Source organism: Centropristis striata, chromosome 19 (genome assembly GCF_030273125.1).
Source record: "Centropristis striata isolate RG_2023a ecotype Rhode Island chromosome 19, C.striata_1.0, whole genome shotgun sequence".
NCBI classification, from domain to species: domain Eukaryota; kingdom Metazoa; phylum Chordata; class Actinopteri; order Perciformes; family Serranidae; genus Centropristis; species Centropristis striata.
The window spans coordinates 19545675-19569754 of record NC_081535.1 but is presented as its reverse complement, the minus strand read 5'-3'; the positions used below and the strand labels follow the sequence as shown (position 1 = coordinate 19569754).

At 37.5% G+C, this 24080-nt stretch overlaps 1 protein-coding gene across 3 annotated transcripts in view; it reads left to right on the top strand.

The window, feature by feature from the left end:
* The first annotated feature begins 3317 nt into the window (after nucleotides 1-3317).
* The window catches only part of kcnt1a (potassium sodium-activated channel subfamily T member 1a), a 40474-nt gene continuing 19711 nt past the window's right edge, over nucleotides 3318-24080 (top strand). Inside the window, exons 1-13 of one of the 3 annotated variants that reach the window (XM_059358083.1) lie at nucleotides 3318-3724; nucleotides 7492-7539; nucleotides 7836-8003; nucleotides 16268-16347; nucleotides 16624-16771; nucleotides 17830-17877; nucleotides 18738-18786; nucleotides 18986-19045; nucleotides 19362-19436; nucleotides 20999-21082; nucleotides 21477-21571; nucleotides 22893-23073; nucleotides 23423-23587. In XM_059358083.1, the coding sequence (XP_059214066.1) occupies nucleotides 3558-3724; nucleotides 7492-7539; nucleotides 7836-8003; nucleotides 16268-16347; nucleotides 16624-16771; nucleotides 17830-17877; nucleotides 18738-18786; nucleotides 18986-19045; nucleotides 19362-19436; nucleotides 20999-21082; nucleotides 21477-21571; nucleotides 22893-23073; nucleotides 23423-23587 (1368 nt within the window). In that variant the 5' untranslated portion in view covers nucleotides 3318-3557. Of the gene's footprint in view, nucleotides 3725-7491; nucleotides 7540-7835; nucleotides 8004-12466; nucleotides 12734-16267; nucleotides 16348-16623; nucleotides 16772-17829; nucleotides 17878-18737; nucleotides 18787-18985; nucleotides 19046-19361; nucleotides 19437-20998; nucleotides 21083-21476; nucleotides 21572-22892; nucleotides 23074-23422; nucleotides 23588-24080 lie in introns of those variants that run through there. The other 2 variants (XM_059358084.1, XM_059358085.1) reach the window with 2 other exon arrangements.

The window sequence follows — 24080 nt, the reverse complement described above, 5'->3', positions numbered from 1 at the left end:
AATATATCAACAAAAAGAGACAAGAATTTTAAAACTTGCTTTATGTAACTGGGAAAGTTTTATGGAGATATCTATTAATTAAAGGTTTTAATCTATTCACCTGTCGTGTTTTCCCTAAAGCAATTTAAAATTACATATAATAATAATAATTACATAAGTGTTACGTGGCTCTATATTAACATATTCATATCCAATATTAATTTAATCTGCTGACAAAACTCAACTACCCAGCTGGGATAATCTCACAGATGTGACTCTTCTACTCTCCAGCAGTACAAAAAAAAAAAAGGCTTCCCACTCCTGTCATAGAGACTGAGTCAATCTCAAACATCCATCATGAGCTTAAAACTCAACAACCTCGTGTCACTGTCACCCCGGTGAATCACATCACCTCTCCCACGTCTCCTCCATACTTGCTCCAGTTTGCGTCATCAAATAAACAAAGAAATAAATAAAAAAACATCCAGTCAGTCAGTCACTCAGTCAATCTTTTTCTCTTTACATCTTATTTTAGTTTCTTTTTTTGCCACTTCCGGGAGCGTAGTGGAAGTCACTTGGCTTCTCGTCCTTCTCACATCTTTGATGATTTTCATCACTGGCATTCAGTGTTAGTGAGTGTTAGAGTGTTATTTTTTTTGTGCAGCCCTAATATTGACTAACCCCATGCTGTGCTGCATTCATCCCTTTTAATATGACACTAACATTTGCACCGTAAGCATTGCCTCTCAGACTGAAAGCGGCTTGTTAATCCAATGATGCTGCTGGCCTCTGCAGCCTGTCAGAGAGCAGGAGACTCTCCTGTGAAAGGTGGGATGATCTGCTGCTTGAGCTGCTTGAGCAGAGAAACACTACAGTCATATTTTACTTGAATGATGAGTCATCCATTGTGTTTCTTATCATCCTGCTGTCCTGAGATACACATATCATTTATTAGACATTTAGACATTAAGTCATTTAGCAGGCACTTTTATCCAAAGCGACTTACAGGAAAAAAGGGGAACAATCAAGGTATAGTGCAATAAGAGTCATTAGTGCATCAATAAGTGCTAGTGACGATTCTTTTAGGAGTGGAATTATTGTGTGGTGCTAGGAGAGAAGATGCTCTCTGAAGAGCTGGGTCTTCAGGAGTTTTTTAAAGGTAGAGAGGGACGCCCCTGCTCTGGTAGGAACTGGTAGTGGTTCCACCAACGGGGAAAAAGAAATGCAAAGAGTCTGGATTGCCTTGGACCAACGGGTGGCAGAGCCAGGCGCCGTTCATTGGAAGAGCGCAACGGTCATGAGCATATGCCTGTGTCAGGGCGTTCAAGTAGCTGGGTGCAGTACCAGAGACAACTTTATAGGCGAGCATTAAAGATTTTAATTTGATGCGGGCCGCAACAGGTAGCCATTATAAATTAGTTTGTTCGCAAAAGTACATTCTGGTACTCAAGTACTGTACTGATTATTTCCATTTTATGCTACATAATACCTCTATTCCACTATATTTCATAGGAATAAAATGAAGAAAATGGACCCTGTGTCATTTGTGCAGCAGCTTAAAACACATATTTATGCTTGTAGTTAGCGGTGCCCTCTAGTGGCAGAAGGGAGGATATGCAGTATAAAGAACAACAAAGTCTGTTATGGGTGGGTGGGAGAGGTGCTGGATAAGACAAACAACACAGGACCCAAGAGACTGGTGTTCGTAGGAACCAAAAGTTAATGCCATTTTGCATTTGTCGTCTTATTTTAACTCTACGTCAAGCTTTTCTTTGCTTTACCTACATAACTACTTCTGTGTGTGCAAAAATAAATAACAAAACAGCATGTGGGCCATTCTAGCAGATGTTCGTGCTATTTACAGTTGTTGAGAAAGATTTGTTTGAAAACTCTGAGGCAGATAGAAGTTTGTTTACCAGCAAAAGTCTAATATTGTCATGTATCTGTGTGCATGTCACTTGTCTCATTTGCCTCATAAACACCTCAAAAATAGGTCAGTCCAAATTTGGTTCTCTTCTCTCTCACACACAGATTAGTTTGAGAATGGATTTATAGCTTTGCGTCAACTCTGTGAAGGCCAAAATTTTAGTCAGAAATATTTCTTAAGTCATAAACAAGATAGAAAACAATTTCAATCAGACTTTTTTCTTACTTGCCCCTCTTGGGTTCCATAGATAAGATTCTCATTTTAAGAGCTGATTCGGCTGTGTGGTTATTTATGTGTCATTATGGTTTTTGCTTTGAGTGTTTTACCCCATCAATCCAGATAAAGGGCAGGGGCGAATAGAAAGGGCACATTCTGCACAACATGGGGCCCCACCAGCGCGCAAAAAGCTACGATGCATGATGAATGATGAAATAGTCCTCATCCTTGATTACAATTGGCATTAAGTTAAAAGAAGATACAGATCAAAGGAATTATTGATATGGTACTGACAATTAAAACCATTGAACCAAACCATCTAGGGGCATGACCCCGGGATAAAATTTGCACATTTTTAAGTAAAATACATCAATCTTGTGCACTTTGAGATCTAAATGAGAGCAAACACCTCACATAACATTTTTCACAATTGGGTGATACCGTATCATAGAATCTTTATTGATATCCTACTGTGTCATTTTTAATTGCTGTTAACAGGCATTTCCACTAGGACATGGAGTAGGAGCTAGGGGGGTCCAGGGGCATACCCCCCTGGAGAATTTTTTTCCCATAAAAGCCCAAATTTGGTGCCTCTCACACATTCTGATGCCACTGTTCCATCATGTACCCTGATCTTATCATTGTATATTTTAATGAATTATTTAAAGGAGAATAAAGGTTGGTTTATGTTTTATTTAAGGCCTCTTATTTTGACAGTGTTGCCCACTGACTAGCAGTTATTATTGTTATTATTACTTTATTTGAATATTTTAAAGAGATTTACTCTTAGTTTGTTTGTCTTAGTTTTTCCCAGACGGTGGGGTGGGTGGGATGCAGAGTCGTGCATGTTTTGTATCTTGTTTGATGTTCATTGTATATTTTCACTTTCTTAAAACTCAGTGAGCATAGTTGCATAATAACATTCTGCAATCATAACGATACTTGTAGTTTCTTGTACAAAGTTAATCTTTGTGTAAATGTTATTATCATTAAATTTCATATTTTAATTCCGGATTAGTGCAGAGACGCGGAGCCTCCAGCAGATGGCGCTGATCCATCTCTCCTCAGCAGGAGTCGGGTGATAATTCAACAGTTATGTCATTAGGTGTACAGCTACCTCAGAAAGGAAAGCTGTCATCACTGTTATGTTCACTGCTGCAGACCTGTCCTCTGCATCTCTCACAGTCCCCCCTGACACGCTGCCAGCCTGATTTCTGACTAATTCCTGTCTTTAAAGAGTTCATCAGCCAGTTGTCACTTAGCTCGCAGCCTCTTTATTTGCGTAGGCTGACAGAAAACAACAACTCTTAAACCTCCAGGATGCACCTGGATAGGTGAGGGTGTCCTCCACGCAAAGGGAGACATCACCCGGGCTGTCCACAGAGCGCGTCTTTCTCTCCGGGTGTCCACTCCTTTTTGGGCAGATCACCCTCCGATGCAATTAACCCAGGAAGACGACTGTGTCAAGAGGGACTCAACGCCGACCACCGCAGCTCTCCAGTCCGACGGCAGCGCCGGATCTCCGGCCAAAATGTGCAGTGAATGTTACGTGAATCAGACATTTGTGCACGATGACGGGACCGTGAACCACCACAAGCCACGGTAAGAAACAAACACGGGAACAAGTAGAGAGGGAAACTTTAACTATCAAATGTGATGAATAACTTAGTGCTTTTTAACTGTTAATCCAACATTTTGTTCAATTTGAACTGTGAAAGTGCCAGATGTGTTTATATTTTCTCACATTTTAATCTCCTTTTATTCAGTTAGTTGTGATTGAGTGCAAATATGCTGATTTCAGCGTGTATCAGTGTTTTTCTAGCTCCATCCATACACTGTGCTCATCTACTCTCCTGTCACCACTGCTGTGTGTTCAGCTGCTCATTTGCTTGCTCTGTATCAGCTTTCAGTATTACATTTTGGATATTATTTAATAATCATAATTATTATCACAAATATGGGTTCATTTAGAGCTCCAATTTGTGAATTTATCAAGTAATTCCTCACGCAAAAATGGCATGAAATGCTTTTTACAGCCTCTTAAATCTGGATGTTTCCTGCTTTTCTCTGTTTGATAACAATAAACTGAATCCTTGGGGTTTTTGACTAACAGTACAACATTTAAAGACATCACCCTGGACTTTGATAAACTGGCATTGACGTTTTTCACCATTTTCTGACATTTCACAGAGCAAACGATTATTGCAATAACAAGAAAGTAATCTGCAGATTGATCAATAATGTCATTTTTCATACAAGAAAAGTGGAAAAATGCTGTTTACAGCCTCTAAAATCTGTATATACCCTGCTTGTCCTCTGTTTTATATCGTATTAAACTGAATCCTTGGGTTTTGTACTAACAAAACAAGACATTTAAAGACATCACCTTGGACTTTGATGAACTGGCATTGACATTTTTCACTATTGTCTAACATTTTGAGGGGCAAACATTGAATTGAATTACTCATGAATTGAATAACTCAGAAAATAATCAGCAGATTAATCAATAATATCATTTTATATACAAAAATGGCAGAAAATACTGTTTACAGCCTCTTAAATCTTGAGATTTCTGGCGTGTCCTCCGTGTTTTATATATAATATTTACATATTAAACTGAATCTTTTGGTTTTGGATGGAGAAAACAAGACATTTAAAGACATCGCCTTGGACTTTGAGTAACTGGTATTAACATTTTTCACTATTTTCAAACATTTTAGAGAGCAAATGATTAAATTATAATTGAGAAAATTATCTTTCGTTGCAGCCTAGTTGTATTACTTGAACTAACACATAAAATAATATTTTAACTTGTTGAGCTCTGCATATGTGTTGTAACATTTGTGTGTCTTTATGACAGATAAAATAAAAGGAAGTACATCTAAAGTCCTGAAGGAGACAAGCATGTTGTTAAATGACATGTTGTTGTTAAATGACACACATGAGTCCAATCATAAAAGCTCTCACTCAACAGGTTTTGTTTTTCTGTTCTGTACATTTGGATGCCTTCAATGAGGCGTGAGCAATGTTTTATGAGACTGGTGCTCTTTGCCTTTGGGTTTTTGTTTGGTTTAGTTAGACGGATGGATTTCACCAAACCACATGGGAAATATAGCCTTCATCTTTTATGCAACAAGTTTGATAAGCTTAATGGAGGTCTGAAGCAAACAGGCAGACACAGTGATGGAGAGAGATGAGGGGAAACTACACTTCCTCTTCAGGATTGTATAAGTTTATCTGCTTCTCCTTCGGTGACCAGCACCTGTCTACAACGAGGAAGATTTCACACCAAACCACTTCCACTTAATTTGAATCATAAACTACATCTGTTACATCTCGCTCTGATGAGTAATCAAAGGATGCATGGTTCTAACCAGGGAGGTGTTCCAGCAACCAAACCTGATGAAATCCATCCATTCACTCAAACCCTCGCCTTTCAAATTCATCTCATTCTTTCTTTCAAGCGGCCGACATAGCTTCACCTTCACACACAAAGGTTACATCCCACTGTACTTCTTTTTGGATGAAACACACGCTCTCTGGCTGTTAGTGAATAAGAACTGGAGAGGGTGACTCAACATCTGCAATCATTAAAGTGCTGGTGGAAACAGATAATCAGATGATTCTGTCCTTCAGTTTTTATGATTTGAAATCAAGATTAATCTGGGATCAAAACAGAATTTTATCAGCAAAATATACTTAAAATTTTAAAGAAAACTACACATTGTGCAAAAAATGGCCCTTGTGAGTGATATATTATATATTACATTATTAGATTCTTAATACTCATGCAACAGTGTGAAAAAAGCATTTTATGTTTGCAGCTACTCGAAGTGGAGGCGGGATTATCGTGATGATTAATGAGACACAAAAAGAAGAAAAAACAAAGCTACACCAATAAGTATTTATTTCTGGAAAAATTCTTAGAATTTTCTTTTTTTTATGTGAATTTTAGCTCTCAAATGTAATCTGAGGAGCATCAAAGTTAGAGCTGCAAGGATTGTTTGATTATTTATTACTCAAGTAAAAATGTCAAGGTACTTGCACTTTATTTAAGTCAGTTCTTATGATTTGATATTAAGACTAATCTAAAAGGAAGGTTGTTTTTTTAAAAAAACAACAGAATCCACGCTGGGGTCGAGGGGTCAGGTGACGATTTTCATTTAAATATTGACATTGATTTGGTCGACGTACAACTGAGTGCTGGGGTCCTTCCTCCGGCCCCTCTTTCTCTTTTCTAACACACAAACACTTGCACACAAACACACTTGAAAAGAAAACAATTCATCAACAGGAAGCGTCCTTTGCTCTTTCTCGCCCCGTCCCCCCTGTCGTTTCTGTACACGCTGCTCAGCAAAATATACTTAGAAAATAAAATAACTAATTTTGCAAAGAAATGGTCGATTTGAGTGATAAATTATTACATAATGCGTTATTAGATGCATTATACTCATGCCACATTGGGAAAGCAGCATTTTATGTTGATGTTGAGCATGTTTAACTACTTTATATACAGCTTGGCATTTTAGTTATTTGAGGGTTTCTCCAAAAGGCTCACGAGATAAATCTGAGGCGTTGTGATGATTAATGAGGCACGAAAGAAGTAAAAAAACAAAGTTCTGATACACAAATTGGTATTTATTTTTGTGGAAATGTTTTTTTATGTCCATTTCAGCTCTTAATTGTAATCTGAGGAATTTGGACACCAAAATAAAAGCTGATTGACAGAAAAATCGAATGAGTCAAGTGACATTTCAAGGTACTTGCACTTTATTTAAGTACAGTACTTGAGTAAATGTAGATCCACTACTGGTTGAAACGTTCCCCACCAATATAAAAGTCTCCTCTAAACAACTGTTATCACGAAAGGTGAAAAATGTTCACGACACAAAATAAGGATTTTAATATAATGAAATCAGTCAAATTCATCTTCAAACTTGTTTATCGTGCATTTTTTCTTTCCTTTTTTTAATAAATTACACAAAAATAATGGAGAGGGAGTCTGTGACTTAACCATCTAAAAAATCGTGAAGAACAGAAACGTGAAAATTATTTAAACTGTGCTAGATTATTGACATTACATGATAATGTTGATTATTATCATGACATCAATGTAAAAATATGTTTCTTTATTTCCACTTCAGAGAAATACTTTTATGAATACAGAGTGATTCTGAATAACACATTTAATGCCTCTTTAATACCATAAAAGTAGTGGACTGTAAGAAAAAGGCTTCACTCAGCGTCTCTGACCTTTACTTAGAGTGCATCAGCCACAGCTGCTGTATTTTATGCCTGTATCTGCGTTAGTAAAGCAGTTAGAATGTGTGGTGCTTTAGTTGAATGTCGACTTTTCATTGTGACTTCAGGATGCTGTTTGAACATCTCATCTCACAGAACAAGCTGCAAACAGACAGGTAAAACCTAAAGGCCTCACACTAATAACGACCAAAGCTCAGTGTGGAGAATCTCAACTGGGCTGAAAATATTTCAGTTTCAGTTTGTGATGATATCTTTTTTTTGTCCTATTTTCAAACCCATTCCTGCACAAAACCTGCAAGTTTTCAGCCCATATTTCATTTCCTTTCTTCGTTGCTCCCTCTCCTCCCTGTGCTCCTGGCCTTCCAGCTCCCATCTTCACTTTTTCACTTCTCCTCCCTTTCTCCCTTCATTTCCCTTCTGCTTCTTTACTTTTCTCCTCTCCCTCCTCCAGCTCCTCTCCAGCACCACTCCTTACCAGCAGCAACAAAAGCGGGGTCATCTTAGACATCTCCACCCTTAAGATGGAGCAGCAGGAGAGCGAGGAGGTGCCTCCGCTGCCGCCCCGCTTCCGCTTCAGAGACCTACTCCTCGGTGACCAGAGCTTCCAGAACGATGACAGGTAGGGAGCAGCAGCAGCGTGGACATAAAGAGCAGGGGAGCTCAGAGTTTCATGACAAAGTGCCAATTTTGGGAGCCGGCATATGTTTTATTGTATTTCTACAAATTGTCATTCCTAACCTGACAGATGCTTGTTAAAGAAGTATTAAAATGGACAGAGGAAGATAAAAAGATAATGCATTTCATGTCACACTAAATGTTTCTGAGGGCCATCACTGGCCCATGGGCCGCAATTTGAGCAACTATGATGAAGAAAAACGGTAACCCACAGAAAGGAAATTCAGCAGTGCTGTTTGACACGGTCAAAGACAGAAACATCACATTTTAAAGTGGGAAAAGCCATAAAAAAACTGAGTTTCTCCATCGTATCCTGTATAAACAATACTGATAACACTTTATAACTGAAACTATTAACTCATAAATCTTTAATAAATAAATTAGTCCAACTCCAGTGACCTTTTTGTCAGATAAACTCAAGCACCCTGTCATCGACATCATCCATTTCATTAAACCATTTATTTAGTACTTTTAAATCACTGTTACACCTGTTTATCCATAACTTTGAGCTACTTTAACACTTTACCCATTACTTTCAGCTTACTATTTCAACCATGTATAATTTTTTTCAACCGTTTATCCATCAAATGTAGCTAATTTGTTATCTAGCCATTTGTTTTTGCCTGGTGCATACTATGCATATATAAAGGGAACTGGATACAGCACTGGAGGTGGGACCTTGTTCATTCCTATGGAAGTAGGCGCATGAAGCCAACATTTTTTTTTACTTCTCCCACGTCTATGGGCTCATAGAGCTATCCTGATTCTGTCACATGGTTTGTTACAGAAAATAAATACATATTAATATAATAATAGAAATGTCATTGGAAACTGTTTGGAAAAGGGCAGGCACTTGAAAATACCTGGCAGGTGATTGGATGAACACACTTCCCAAAATGTACTACATGTGGACCGTCATGTGTGAACATTTCCAAATTTAATTATTTTATGTTTTGGACTGTTGGCTGGTCAAAACAAAACATTTAAAAACAAAACCTCAGGATCTATGAAACTGTGATTTGTCATGAATTCTCATGAAAGGGTTCGTATGCGGATCGTATGATATAATGATTGCAGTTTTAAACATATTGTTAATGTTGTGACTAAAACTACTTAGTTTAGTTTAGGCAATAAAACCACTCATTTAAGGTTAGGAAAAGTGAACAGGCTTAGGCTTTAAATAACTTATTTTGTCCAGAACTACCGGACGCAGTTATGTTGCTGACATGAATAAAAACATTTTCAGTGGGAGACGAACACCAGTATCCTGGTCAAAGCATCCTTGACTTATCTTTGTCTGTATGCTGCACAAACAGACCAAACTATTTGGGATAGCATACATTTTTGGCATTTGTTTCGTGAGATAACTGCAAAATTCAATGCATTACTTTTTGTATGAATAACTATGAACCATTCATGACAACCACCTGGATTTGTATGGCTATTTTTTGACAGCTATAGACCAAAATGTTTAATCGAGGTAAAGAATTAATCATTAATAAAAAAAATAATTCTTGGTGGCGGTTCTAAAACACTTGATGTAACTTTAAATTTGAAACTTCAAAATGACTAAATTGCATGTAATTCGCAATGCATGTAATTGCATTGCAAAATTCTGGTAACGCTTTATAATAAGGTCCTTAATAACCATTAATTAACAAGTAATAAGGCATTGTTCTCGCTTTAGATCCGGTAGTTGCAAAAAGCATAGTTAACTTATAGTTAACTTATAATAGATGAGCAATAAAGTATATTTTAATATCAATAAGCAAACAAAATAAGATTAATAAAGGCATGGCAAAGACATAATGGGTGAGTTGTGGGTGTTTGTAATGCCATTATTAACACTTATATAAGCTTATAAACACTAATTAATGGTTATTACAAGGACCTTAATATAAAGCGTTACCAAAATTCTTAACCTAACATCCTTCTAATCAATTTGTCCAACATATTCATCTTACTTCACCTAAGGAAGCAGCTGTTTTTCATATTTTTTAAGCCATTTTCTACATTTTCCCATATGATAAAAAAACTTATTTCGACCAGTTGTACAGGTTATTGCGTCATTACAGCTCTGTTAGTCATCTCATGTTGCTGATGTTTAAAGTGCTGATTGCCTTTTATCTTTTTAAGCTGACAAATACTTGAATAAGCATTCAACCACACTTGGCCCACCTTCATGACGTTGTGTCTATAAAGAGTCATTGTGTGTGGAGTGTTTAGCTCCTCTACCCCTGCAGTCTTAGCATACACAACAACATGCACAAGAGCAGTGTGAAGTGCTCTCTAACCCTGCTGTTATATGGTTTAAGTGGTGTTTGTGCTTTGCATTTTATCAGCATGAAGAGAGGAAGTGAAGCCAGAAACATGGCAGAGTTGGGCGTTGCTGTCCATGGTGCTGAAAAGGAGGAAGTTTCTGAATAACTGTGGTTTTCTGTGGAGTTGTGAAGTAGGTTAGGTGTATGTGTGCGTGTTTGATACATTCCCCCAAGAATTTATTTGAAACTTGAAGCAGTCTGCCTCGAAACATGTTATTGTGACCTAATTCACAATAAGAATTTTAAACGCGAGTTCCTTTGTTATCCACCTTTCCTCATCTTGCTTTTACTCTCAGTTCTGTTCTCGGCTGCAGCTCGATAGACAAGATCACTACTCAGTTTTTCAGAGATCTGCTTAATTTGTTTTCGTCCAGAGAATCAAAACCGTGGAAGGAGTATTTAGATAACTTGTTTTTAAAGTCTAAAACAAAGAGAGTGAAAACATAACTTGCATGTCCTTTTTTTTCTGTTATTTTAGTAGCTGAATTTTAACAATCTCAGTTATCTAAGTGTATGTCCTTACAGATATTTATCACTATGTAAGCGTGCCAGATGGACGTCAGGAGAGTGATGATCAAATGTAATTTTAGATGTGATCACGGCTGCAGCAAACCTTTGAGACCGCAGTGCTGTTTGTAATATTTGACACATCTATTTGATAAGGAAAAACAACCGGCTCTGCCAAAGCATCCAGTCAAAGGTGGCCTTTCCCCAGCTGTCCTCGCAACAACCACTGTTTTCTCCTCGATAAAGATGTCTACATTATCAGCTCCTATTTGGACAGTTTTTTCTATCTATTTCAGAATTTTTCTGCTCCTCTGTCCCTGGTAGATATTGTTGTTGGAGGTGACTGGATCTTCAGTGGTCAGCTGCAAGCTTGTGTGTTAAAATGTCACTGGTCACATCTTTCCCAGGTATCATCCATCACTTCTTTCTCAGAGGCAGGCATGCATGAAAAGAAACACACAAAAGCATGTCCACAATATTGTCACTTATTTGAAGTGGCGTCTCCATCATTTCTACACTCTCCTTTTCTCTTATTTCATCTGCTCTACTGTCACCTTCTGTCCACATTTGTTCCATTTTAAATGTCTTCATCATTCACACTGAAGTGAATTCTTTCCGAGCTAAACTTAGCGGCATATTTATGCATAAATGAAAATGTCACAGGAGTTATGGCGCAAGGGTCTTCTCATGTAACTTGCGTTTAGTCGAATGGCGCCACCAGTGTGGGCGACACGAGGGGCAGGGGGTGGGGGGTTCAAGTAGAGTGGCCTCTTCCGGTATTTTCAAAAAGCACTGACTCATGGAGGTCATCTATAAATTACTACTTCAGACTCTTCAAATTAGGAGAAGACAAAAAAGGTGGGAGGGATGCAGAAGAGAGAGGGATGGAGACAGAGAGAGAGAGAGAGAGAGAGAGAGAGAGAGAGACAGAGAGAGAGAGAGAGAGAGAGAGAGAGAGAGAGAACCTCCTACATTATTTTCTTTTTGTCTGCATTTTTCTGCTGAAATCCCAAAAAGAAAAAAAATCTATTTTTCTGTCGCTGTCAGTTGTGATGCGAAAAACCTGCACATCAGCAGAGTGGAGAGCGACCTCCCCGCCTCTTGTTGCTTTCTCCTGACAAAGGAGACATGACTTTAGGCTCTGCAGGCTCTGCAGGCTATAAGTCATGAAGGCTTCAGATGACACATTTTGAAATACTGACATGCTGCAGCTGATGAGGACATCTGTATGGAAAAATAAAGACAAATCAGTGTTTATCTGCAGCTCATCCATCAGTAAATTCCCCCCAATGAGTGTTTACAGCTTGGTATGGAGCTGCAAAGGAGACCATGCTGCTGCAGCATCATTTAGGGTTATTCCTGTCATAGCAATGTTGCTGTGGAAACAGGCCCGCGCATGAGAGAGAGAGAGAGAGAGAGAGAGAGAGAGAGATAGTTAATCTCATATCTAAAAATATTACAATAAGAACTTCAGTCCTCAAAATAAACCATTAATAAACACTGCTTTGTCTCTGAATTCTTTATATATATATATATATATATATATATATATATATAGGCTATGGTTCCTTGCGGATTTCTTTTTTTATTGGAGTTTCTTTCCTTTTTTCAAAAAAATAAGTGATGTTCTGACAAACACAGTTAGTGCTGTGTTGTTTTAGAGCTGCGGGGAGGCGCACTGGTCAGCAGCTGACACTGTGGTGTGAATTAACAGTGAGTGAGCGCACGACGCAGCTACAGGTGTTTGTTCCTGCACGATGGATCCGAGGATCGTCATCCCCACCTGGGTCAACCCGTCCGTGGGCACGTGGAGGTCGGACCCCTTTGGTAGTGACGCCGGGCAGAGGTATGGCCACAGCGTGTCCTCGTGTCGTTAGAGTCGACGGGTGGCGCGCGGTTTGAAGTTTTATTGTTGTTTTTTTCTGTCTCAAATGAGACTAATTGCAAATATGCAATCATATATAAGCAGATAGAAGACGGAGGAAGCAAACATCGTGCTCTCTTTCTCAGATCAATTTGATATGCGCGCCCAGAAAGTGCTGAGATGCACAAAACATGTCTGCGTTTATTTATTTAGCCAGCAGCTAGCTGGAAGGCAGGGTTTTTATGGGCATACCTGCAGTAATATAAAGTAACGATTGGCATAATCGATCCATTTTCCATTTTAGAGTGTGAGAAAATAATGAAAAAAGACCCTCACCATTTCAAGCTGACTTATTAACATGACGTCTGTGACCAACATTTAAAAAACAACAACAACAAAGATCTGCAGTTTACTACCAGACAACACCAGCAGCCACATCCAGTGACTTCTTAAAATGATTTATGATGATGGTGTTTATGTTTTATTATCATCGTTACTTATTATTATTATTATTATTATTATTATTAATACCATTCTTATTATTATTATTTGTGTTATTTTTTATTTTGTTTTTTGTTCATTTATTGTGAAATGGCTTTTTTAGCTGATGCCAAGATTTCTTCAGTCCTACGATTAATCGACTAATCCTGTCAGCTCTAATATACATTTCTTTCTCAATTTATTGATTATGCAAAATCTATATCTATAAAATGTCAGAGAATATTGAAATGTTAAACACAATTTCTTTAATTACAAGTCTTGAATTAGTTAATATTGTCCAACCAGCAGTCCAAGACCAAAATATTCAGTTAAATATCACATAAAACAAAGAAAAACTGAAAATATTCATATTTTAAAAGCCACAACTGGTTAATTTTCTGAATTTTTGCTTTAGAATTTATTTATTTTTAAGTTGCCACATAGTACTTTTGACTGGTCGATTAGTCAACTACTCAGCTCTATAAAGTGTGTTATGTTACATCTGCACCATTATAATTCCCCTTCTAGTGCTTATTTTGTCTGACCAGCTGTCCAAAACCCAAATGTATCACATGTGAAAAAGAAAACCAACAAACCCTCAGAATTGGAAAAAAAAACCTGCTTGAAAAAGGTAAATTAGGGTTATTATTGCCTAATTTCTGTAGATCTGCTAATTGATTGATGGGATCGTTTCAGCTCAATTTGATGTAGAGCCAAAAAAAAATGTCACCATGATCATAGTCAAGTTCCCAGGTTTTAATTGAACTTTTTGTATTCAGAGTAACAGATCTCTCTCTGGTGTTGATGAACACCTTGAGGTGATTTGATTTGATAAAGGAGGCATGTTTTCAGAACTGCAGATGATTGCACTGGCAAAACTTTTGCAGAATTAGTCGTTTTAAATGACACCCAGAGCGCCTGAAACTCCAATGTGACACCGAAGTATGACTAATGGCAGACTGCCACTGCTCGTAATTGTGTGCTCAACAGGAGCTGATTAAGGGTCATTACTTGCATCATTATGTGTGTGTGTGTGTGTGGGTGGGTGGGTGTAGGGGTGACACAGAGACAGACAAGGAGCATCTGTAGGACCCTCAGATGTGACAGTGAGCTCTCAGAGTGGCTCTCTGCCCTGCTGCTGACCAGATGTGGCAGCTGTTCTCACATCTCACTGCAGAGGATTTCTCTCCCCTCTGTTTCATCTCTGAAGGGTTTTCTCCGGCTTTATCATCGTGCGGACCTTAAATAGCTGCACACCGATGCAGGATGTCTGTGCATCAAACAGCCCACACTGCCTTTTCCTTCCCACTGTGAACCTTTCAGCCACACGCTGAAACTTGGGATTTCTACAGCAGCACGATCACATCCTCGCACGCTTCCAACCTTCCTCAAATTCCTCTAATCTCAATTCTGCTTGCTCTATCTTTTTTTTTGATTGCTGCAGTTTCTTCTGCAGCCAGAGCTGTAAAGACTATAATAGTGGAAAGATTTTCAGTGTGTTGCCAAGTTACCTAGTGTATGAGTTTTTTCTCTCCCCTCCTCATGTGCTTTGCTCTGACGTACAAATTAGCATCCAGCTACGGCTGAGAAATATAGAGAAAATCAATATCATATTTTAGATCAAGTACCTCTACCAACCATTTTGGCGGGTTGACTACTGGTGCTTCTACATCATGACATGGGATAAATAATCATCAATAATGTGGATGAAGAGAAATAAGTGGGAAAGGCAAACAATAGAACAGCAACAATCTGATGAGTTAAAAAAAAATAACATTATTTTGCTGTAATGCAGCATTTAAAACCATGAAAAGACAACACATATCATATGATATCCAACAACTAAGACATTTTCTAGTCTCATATCACGATATCTTTATTATATCGATATATTGCTCAATTACAAGTGGAAATATGTTTTTATTCAGGTCTTACTTAAAACCTATGTCATCTTCTGCTGCATGAATGAACACTTAATTTACTTTTATTTCTTATTCCAACAGGAAAGTTTGTTTACACTTGATTCAAGTTTATTCTGCAGGAAAGCAAAAAGCCTTAAAATAAGATTTCAAGTTTTTGCCTTGGCATCATTGAAAATGACAGCTTGCTTTCTCATTTCTCAAGATTAAATAATTTTCAATGTGATTTTAGGTACTTACAGCTTGCCCCTTTGATATGGAGAATTATTATGATGAAGTCAAAGGAAAATTTAAAATGAAAAGAGAAATTAACTACAGGTATTATGATATTTAAGCAATCGTGATAATCAGACAATAATTAAATGTTAAAAAATATTAAAAACAACAGAAAAAAAGACTGAAAATGGTAATTTAAAAAAAGACATTTGGTATTAAAATGACAAATTGAGAATGTGAAGATGCAATTTGGAAAAGTAAAATTTTAAATCCTGAAATTAAAAAATGGGAAAATTAAAAGTGTAAATGCAAATGCTTACATTTCAATTTGTACTTTAATCTTTAATTAATACAAATAAGAACATCTTAATGAGAAAATTATTTTTAATACATTTATTTATTTATATGTTCTGCATTTGCCCATTTCTATTATACATTACACACGCGGGATGTAAATGGGAAGGTGTGGTCTAAAGAGAAAACGTGTTATTTTACAATCAATTTTGTCATTTCAATCATGTCATTCAATTTCTCATTTTCCCTTTTCTTGTAATTATAGCCTGATTAACCTGGGTAAAATAATAACGAGTGTACATTTTCTCTCTCTCAGTTTTAGTTCTGGGTGAAATTACGCTCCATACTGTAACAGCTGCTCTCTGGCTCCTCTGGTTCAGGTTGCATGTCATACAGTAACCCCATCTTTTAATTGGGAACAAAATCAGAGACAGATAATTACCAAAACCCGCCTCGGGCAGATGATTAGAAAAACAACATGCTGAATATTCATGGCGTGTAAAATGTCATACTTTAAAAAGTGCTCTGCAAAACATCTGCGTGGCTCGTTGTGTTTGTGATTCTCATGTGACGCTGTTCCTCTCCTTCTGCTTCTCCTCCCTGTTAGGGTGCAGGTGGAGTTTTATGTGAATGAAAACACCTTCAAGGAGCGTTTGAAGCTTTTCTTCATCAAAAACCAAAGATCAAGTAAGTAGATGGTGCAAGTCATCTTCTCACATCCCTAAATAGGCTGTTGCATAATTGAAGGAGTCCATTAAAGGTCAACACACTAAAAGAAAATCTCCCCTAACGAGGTCCCAGATGCATATATCCTACTTTGCAACCACTGATTCAAAGATGATAACCACTGTGCTGCTACACACATTAACACACTGGTGTTGCTAATGAGTTGCAATAAATCCCATTTATGCTGCATTTATAGTCAGTATTTGTTTGGAAAATGGGTCCCTTTGTCGCCTTTAGGCCTTCGGATTCGTGTGTTCAACTTCTCCCTGAAGCTGCTCACCTGCCTGCTCTACATCATCCGAGTGGTGACAGATAACCCGGGTCAGGGCGCCAGCGGCAGTCACAGCGCAGGACAGCAAAACGCTCCCAGTGGCAACAACAAATGGTTTGTCCATTGTCAACAGAAGCACTAACATGCAGTGCACACATGAATGCACAGTATTAAGGGTTAAAGCTGTGGTATGCAGTTTTCTGGGGAAAAAAAAGCCACAATTTGAAAACACAGCCCAACACCTGCAGCTCTCTGTCCTAAGCCCCTCCCACCAGATTAGCATGAGCCCATGCATGAGCGTCATGCAGTAAACTGTACCAGTACTATTAATTTATTTTCAGTCATCCTGATCCAGACTGTGATCCAGATGCAGTGGGGATTCAGTATCCGTGTTCCCATTCAAATTGAAGCAAATTTGAAGCGTAATTTTGAAATGTCGCATTAAAGAAATGCGAATTAGGGAGGTTTCAATCAACTGGTTTAGAGCGGATAAATAAAGCTGCATAAACGTACTTTGGTCAGAAGATGGCAGTGTAATGTGTTGCTGTAAAAATAGATTGTGCAAGAGAGAAAAAAAGAGGTTGCTAATCGGACAACTTTGGCCACCCACAAGAGAAAATGGAGATTTTTTTGCAAACTTATGCACCTGACATAATCGCCACATAAACATGAACTACAAGTAGCCACAAGCCTTTGACTATAGTTGTCAGAAAGCTAATCTATTTTCTCTCCATTTCTATCTTTTATTGCGTTTATTGTCAGGTTCTTTTTTAAGACTCTTTTTGAGAAGTCGATCTTTCTGTTTTGGGTTGCATTGCACTGTCGGCAGTTGTTACCAATACTGAACTAAACGTTTTCTGCAGGATTTTACACCATTAAGTCAGACTTTTACTGTCTGAAGGGACATGCATGTGGTCTCTCCTGTCACAGGTTAGATTTTCTAAAGCCTGAAAACAAAGAAGTCTACTTTTCTCTCACTCTACTTGAATTACTTGAGAACTGGGAGCTTATTATACATTTTTTGGCCAATGATTCCAAATAAAAACAGCCTACCCCAGCTTTAACAGACTGATGGATTTAAAATCTAATAAAGATGCTGCTTAAAGTGCACAAGTACAAATAACCTGGCTAGCTCCATTCATTAACTCTTTTTATTCCTCTCTTTTCTGCAGTGTCGACTGCCAGTGGAACGGATCAGTGCAGGACAGAGAAATTAACTGGTAAGGAGCAGAAGGTGTGATTTCTGTTAATGAGGTCAAATTAGTAGAAAATGATAATGATGATTGTATATTATGCCTCTGTGTGAGCCCTTTGTTTTGTATCTTACCTCATTTCCTGCACTCACCTAATTACTTAAACTGGCATGAGATCAATGTTGGACATGGTAATTGGCCATAATGTCACGTCTATTATCTTTGGCTCTATTAATACCATCAAATATATGATAACTGACAGATTAGTCATCCACAAGTCTTATGGGATTTTAGAGGGAAAGAATAACATCAAATCTACCAATATAGGCTGCTTTTCTTAACAAATTACTTTTGCCAAATGAACATTTGGCAATATTATGCATTATTATACATATTTTACATACAATATGTGACATGATCAAACAATAAAATAAATAATAATAAATAATTAAAAAGCTATTTAAACATCAGTACTCTATGCTCCGTATCAGTCCATTTCTGACAATTTGAATAAGAAAATAAAAAAATTTAAAATGAATAATAAAACCATTTCTACATCACCCCAAGCCTTTTTTTCTGCATTATATGTTCTGGGGAAAGTTAGCTTTTTTTATCGGAAAACATCCCCAAAAAAATATATAATGTGATAGGCCAGTAAAAGGCGATAAAATTATTCGACTGAAATTATTTTCGCTCTAATTTTGACTTATAATAATAATGTTTATTCTCTGATGCAAAGGATATTTATTGTTATTTTTATACTTTTATTTCAGACATGACAATACCAAAAATACCCAAAACATTGAAATTTAATGTCAAGTATTAACAAGTATTATGATTGTTAACTGTCAAATAAAAAGTTTCTGTGGTGTACTCTGTGTAAACAGGGAGTTGATCTTCTGGGTCGACAGAAAACTTCCTGTCTGGGCCATTCAAGTGAGTCAATTACTTCAAACAAACAAACAAACGTTTACACAGTGAAGTATAAGATCTGAAGTGGTCAGATATTTGACCGCAGCTTCTTGAAAACAGTAGCAGAGTTTCATTCTCAGATGATTTTTCTCTGAAAAAGTAGTTTTGTTGTAAATATTTTGTGAGCTTTGTTTTCATTATTCCCTGTTTTGTTTTTGCGCAGGTGATTGTAGCCATCATTAGTTTCCTGGAGACGATGTTACTGATGTATCTGAGCTACAAGGTAAGACGCACACACACACACACAAAGTAAATACACAGAGACTTCAAGCCCGTCAGTAATACAGTCTGTGCAATTAGTCACTTACATTCTGTGAGATTGACAATCCATAAGTGGCGTAATTAGCCCGAGTCATTTGTCCCGGCTACATTAAAGACAGACAGTAATTGCAGGATCTGGTGGAGGTGAAGGATTAAGTGGTCGTGGAAAGTGACAGACTACAATTAAGATCTGCATCTGAGCAGTGACTCACTGTCTATTGTGTGCTCACAGGTGAAACTGTTAAAAAGTCTCTGCATGGTTTTTATTTTTATTTTAGGGGAACATTTGGGAGCAGATATTCCAGGTGTCCTTTCTCCTGGAGATGATCAACACTGTTCCCTTCATCATCACGGTAAAATGTTTCACCATGGCCACACTGAAACACTCTTATCATTATCTTTCCTTTCTCACATACTTTTAACTCAGAGGAAGTGTAAACAGCAGTAATGACAGCACTCTGTTTATACTTTGTCATATTTCTTACAATGTTAGCCTTCGAGAATAGAGGGCGCAGGATTTATTGAGAGTCAGATTCGGCTTAATGGACACAGAGAGGTGAAGTGTAAACATTTCGAGAGAAAATAGAGACCCTACCTTTTGCACCATCAGTTGTTTTGAGTTTAATAACATCGGTTTTGTAACACAATGTATGGCACATGGTCTAAAAGTACATTTCGGTTGTGTGTAACTCCTCTTCTTCTCGTTAAACAGTGCAAAATATGGCTGCAAACTTAGTCTTTTAGTCTCTCAATTATTCATTGGTGTGTTTTGGGTGTAACAATTGAATTGGGGGGGGGAGCGGGGGTAATACATATTCTAACACATAATCCCAAACTCTCACTATTTTTTCACTAGTTTTATCTACAATGTAGCTTTCTCATTCTCTATTCTGAAAAAATAATTCAATACATTGATAAAATTAGCAGTTAATCAACACTGATTACAGCCTCTAAATTTCAAACTAAATGGTTCACATTTTATCTGCTAAACACAGACTATAAAAGGGGACTGCTCATTGTTCTGACAGTCCTGAGTCCTGTGATGGTTTGGGCACAGATGCTGGACAAAAAACTACTTTTTTGAATGGATATAGCATTGGTTGTGCTTTAGCCACATGCTTAACTACAAGATGTTGGCTTTCAAATGTATTACTACATATATTTTGGTCTTATAGTTCTTTTGTTAACCCCTTATTGTTCTTCCCCCTTTTTGAGAACTGGGGCTGGGTGCAGAATTTTAGGGGGATTAGCAGGTCAATAATAAATGCCACATAGAACTGTGGATCATAAGAAACTTGTGAACCTGAAGATTAATTTGAGCTACAGCTCAGTAAAATCTCTAATAAAAATTACTTAATTTATCAATGAATTGTTTAATTAAACCTATTACGGTTAAGGTTAAGTCAGAACATTAATATTTTTCTCAGCTTTTTTTCTCAGCTTTTCAAAAATACCAAATTTATGTAATTCAAAGCCTGTCTAGGGACCCCAGTATGCAGAAATATTCAAATACAGTAGGTGGACATAGCACATTTAAATGCATGAAAAAAAACTATCCAGCCTAAAATTGCATATTATCAGCATAAAGTAGCCATGTAAAGAGGAGACTTGTGGGAACCCATAGAGCCCATCATGACATACATTTTTTAAATGTATATTTTACTACAGCTTCTTTGGAATCAGGGTTGTAGATGGGTTGAAGCTGCAGACTGCACCACGTTCAAGTTAAAAATGTTAGATAATAAGATCAGGTTGTTATATTTCACAGGTGAAGCATTTAGGCCACAGTGCAAACAGTATTTCCCCTTGGTGTGCAGTTCTTAATGTGATTTACTGGCTTAAAGAAGCGCTTAAATTAAAGTTAATGGATTATTAGCCATTAGTGAGTTAGTGAAATGTCTCCCTTTCTCCTCAGATCTTCTGGCCATCAATAAGAAACATCTTCATTCCCGTGTTTCTCAACTGCTGGCTGGCCAAGTGTGCTTTGGAGAACATGATAGTGAGTAGAAAGCATTAACTTAATTGTTTTTTGTAAATGACTTGTTTTTAATCGGTGTTTTAATGACTTTGTTAAGGCGACACATGCAGTCGCACTGCGGTGGCTGCTGACAACAACATCTCCTGCTTTAGTTCTGCTCTGATTGTGTGCACCCCGGAGAGCGAGCACTGAGGAGGTTATCTGCAACCCCTCTCTGCATTTTATCATGTTGTTCTGTATTTCATGCTGCTCAGCTGTATCGCTGCAGCAGGAATCGTCTGAGAGCTGAAGCATAATGTAATCTGTAAACTAACGATGTAAGAGATGATGAGAGAAAAGTTGATATCTGTCTTTTATATGAGAGAAGTTGAGTTTTTAGCTCCAAATGTTAACGTGTGCTGTTGTTTTGGGGCAGAATGATGTCCACAGAGCAATCCAGAGGACAAACTCAGCCATGTTCAACCAGGTCCTCATTCTCATCTGCACCCTGCTCTGCCTGGTCTTCACTGGGTGAGGATGCTTCTTCAGCGAGTTTATTTTAGCTGTTTGTAAGGTCCGTCTGTCATTCTCTAGTGTGAATCACACCTCTCTTTGTGTGTATTCAAATTAACACGACTGGATGCCAAGAATACTATTTAATTATTCAGTTTGTCTCTGTGGTGGTGTGTTGTCCTAATATTAAGTTATAATGCAAATGTGTCAAATGTTTTATCCATATCAACACCTCAACAAAAAATGTAAATGTTCCCATCAATCACTCCAATCGACTGCTAATGAGCAAATGCAGCAATAACGTATTTAACTGATGAGGAGGAGCGCTTCTGTATCACGCTGTGTGTGTAATAATCAGAGTGTACATGTGCTGTGAACCCACCTTTGTAGGTGCATCTCCATATCTGAATCATTTGCCCTTCGAATAGTAGGAAAATACTGCACCTTTTCACCACTGACCAACAAAACCCTGGTCAAAATAATTTTTGCTGCCTCAAGATAGAAATGCAGCAACAATGCACCTAATGGAAGCTCACCTCATTGTAAGACCAACAAGCTTCTTACACTACATGATGTGAAAATGACAAATGCAACAGATGTGCTGCACTATGCATGGCTTTGTTCCGTGTGCCCTTGAAATCTTTGAGTCCATAAAGTTTCTGGGAAGAAAGAATTGAACTGTCGGCACACTTCCAGTTAAGCTACCGTAAGCTTTAGACTAATGTTCAGTTCCCTGGACATCTGTTGAACATGAAATAATGTTTCATTTTTCAACAGGCATAGCGTTAATTTTCTGATGTTAAATTAATTATGAACACATATTTAATATTTTTAAAAGGAAGTGCTCTTTACAGTGTGTTTTTCTGAAAAAATATAGCAATCTCAGAAATGTATCTCCATTTCCCCTGCAATTAATATTAAATGACATCATTTTCTTCATGAATCTTTCAAGTTTAATTTCTCTAATTATGAGTAGATAATGGACCTTTTAAACGTGATTTTAAAGAAAGAAAAAAAAGTAAAGGCAATAGAAGCAAAACAGTAAAATATACTGGCAAAACATTATAAAAGCAATAATACCAGTTGTATTTTCTTTTATCAGGTGTTTGTAGGTTAGGGAAGTCAAATTTTTCAAATCATTTTTATTTATATTTTAGAAAGTCACGATCCAGAGTATAAAAGTATAAAGCTTTTAATTACTTTTGCATTGCATTAAATAACTATTACATATTAATATATTTCATTGTATCTTTGACACATGAGACAGCCTTTTCGTAAATGGTGGTTATAAAACTTATGTTTGTTTGTATTCATGGTTTATTTGACTTCCTCTGTGCAGCACATGTGGAATCCAGCACCTGGAGCGAGCAGGAAAAAACCTCTCCCTCTTCAACTCCTTCTACTTCTGCATCGTCACCTTCTCCACCGTGGGCTTTGGAGACGTCACTCCCCGCATATGGCCCTCCCAGCTGCTGGTGGTCATCATGATCTGTGTGGCTCTGGTGGTGCTGCCTCTGCAGGTAGGAAGATGCTGAAATAATCTTGGGTAACTTCAGACTAAGTTCCCCGACCTAAACGACAGAATAGGTCGTGTGTCAGTACCATTACAACACATATGTAGGACAGAACCCTGCTCTCCTGGTCTGAACGTCTGCCTGTTTATTTGACCTATCCGCCACCCCAACCTCCAATTAATCCGCCTTTTTAAATCTGCTTTGCTGACAATCATGGCGGCAGATGCATTGCATCGTCGGTGAAATACGTCAATATCGCTCATTTTTCGCTGCTTGTACACACGACCTATATTGACGTTTTTGAGGGCTGTGCTTTTTGTGAGTTTTACTCAGTTTACTTGTTGTGTTGTGTCAGTTTGAAGAGCTGATGTACCTGTGGATGGAGAGACAGAAGTCTGGAGGGAATTACAGCCGCCACAGAGCGCAGACGGAGAAACACGTCGTGCTTTGTGTCAGTTCGCTAAAGATAGACCTGCTCATGGATTTTCTCAATGAATTCTATGCTCATCCCAGACTGCAGGTACAAAACAACACAAATTATTGCATTTTTATCCCCTAGAGTGCACACAGAGTATTGTGTAATTCGAAGATATTTAAAGAGAAAATACCTCTTATGATTCAGAAAAGACAGAGCTGTGATGTGGTGGAATATAAATAAGTATTCAAGTTTTACATTTTTATTACATTTTATTTACACATATGTTAATTTATACTTCTATTTTACTACATTTTTGGGACAAATATTGTACTTTTTACTCCACTACATTTAGCTGCCAGCTTTAATTACTTTTCAGGTCAAGATTTAACATAAAAAACATGATACATTTAAAATGATTAAGCACATTTATAAATTAAACCACATAAAAGTATATTAAGTTGTTAAAATTTGCCCATCCTTGACAAGTAAAATGTTGCTTACATAAATGCACCAAAAGTAGTAATCCAATACTATATTTGGAATATATAAAACAATTTGAGTGGGTCCATTCTGCATGATGATGATACTTTAAGGT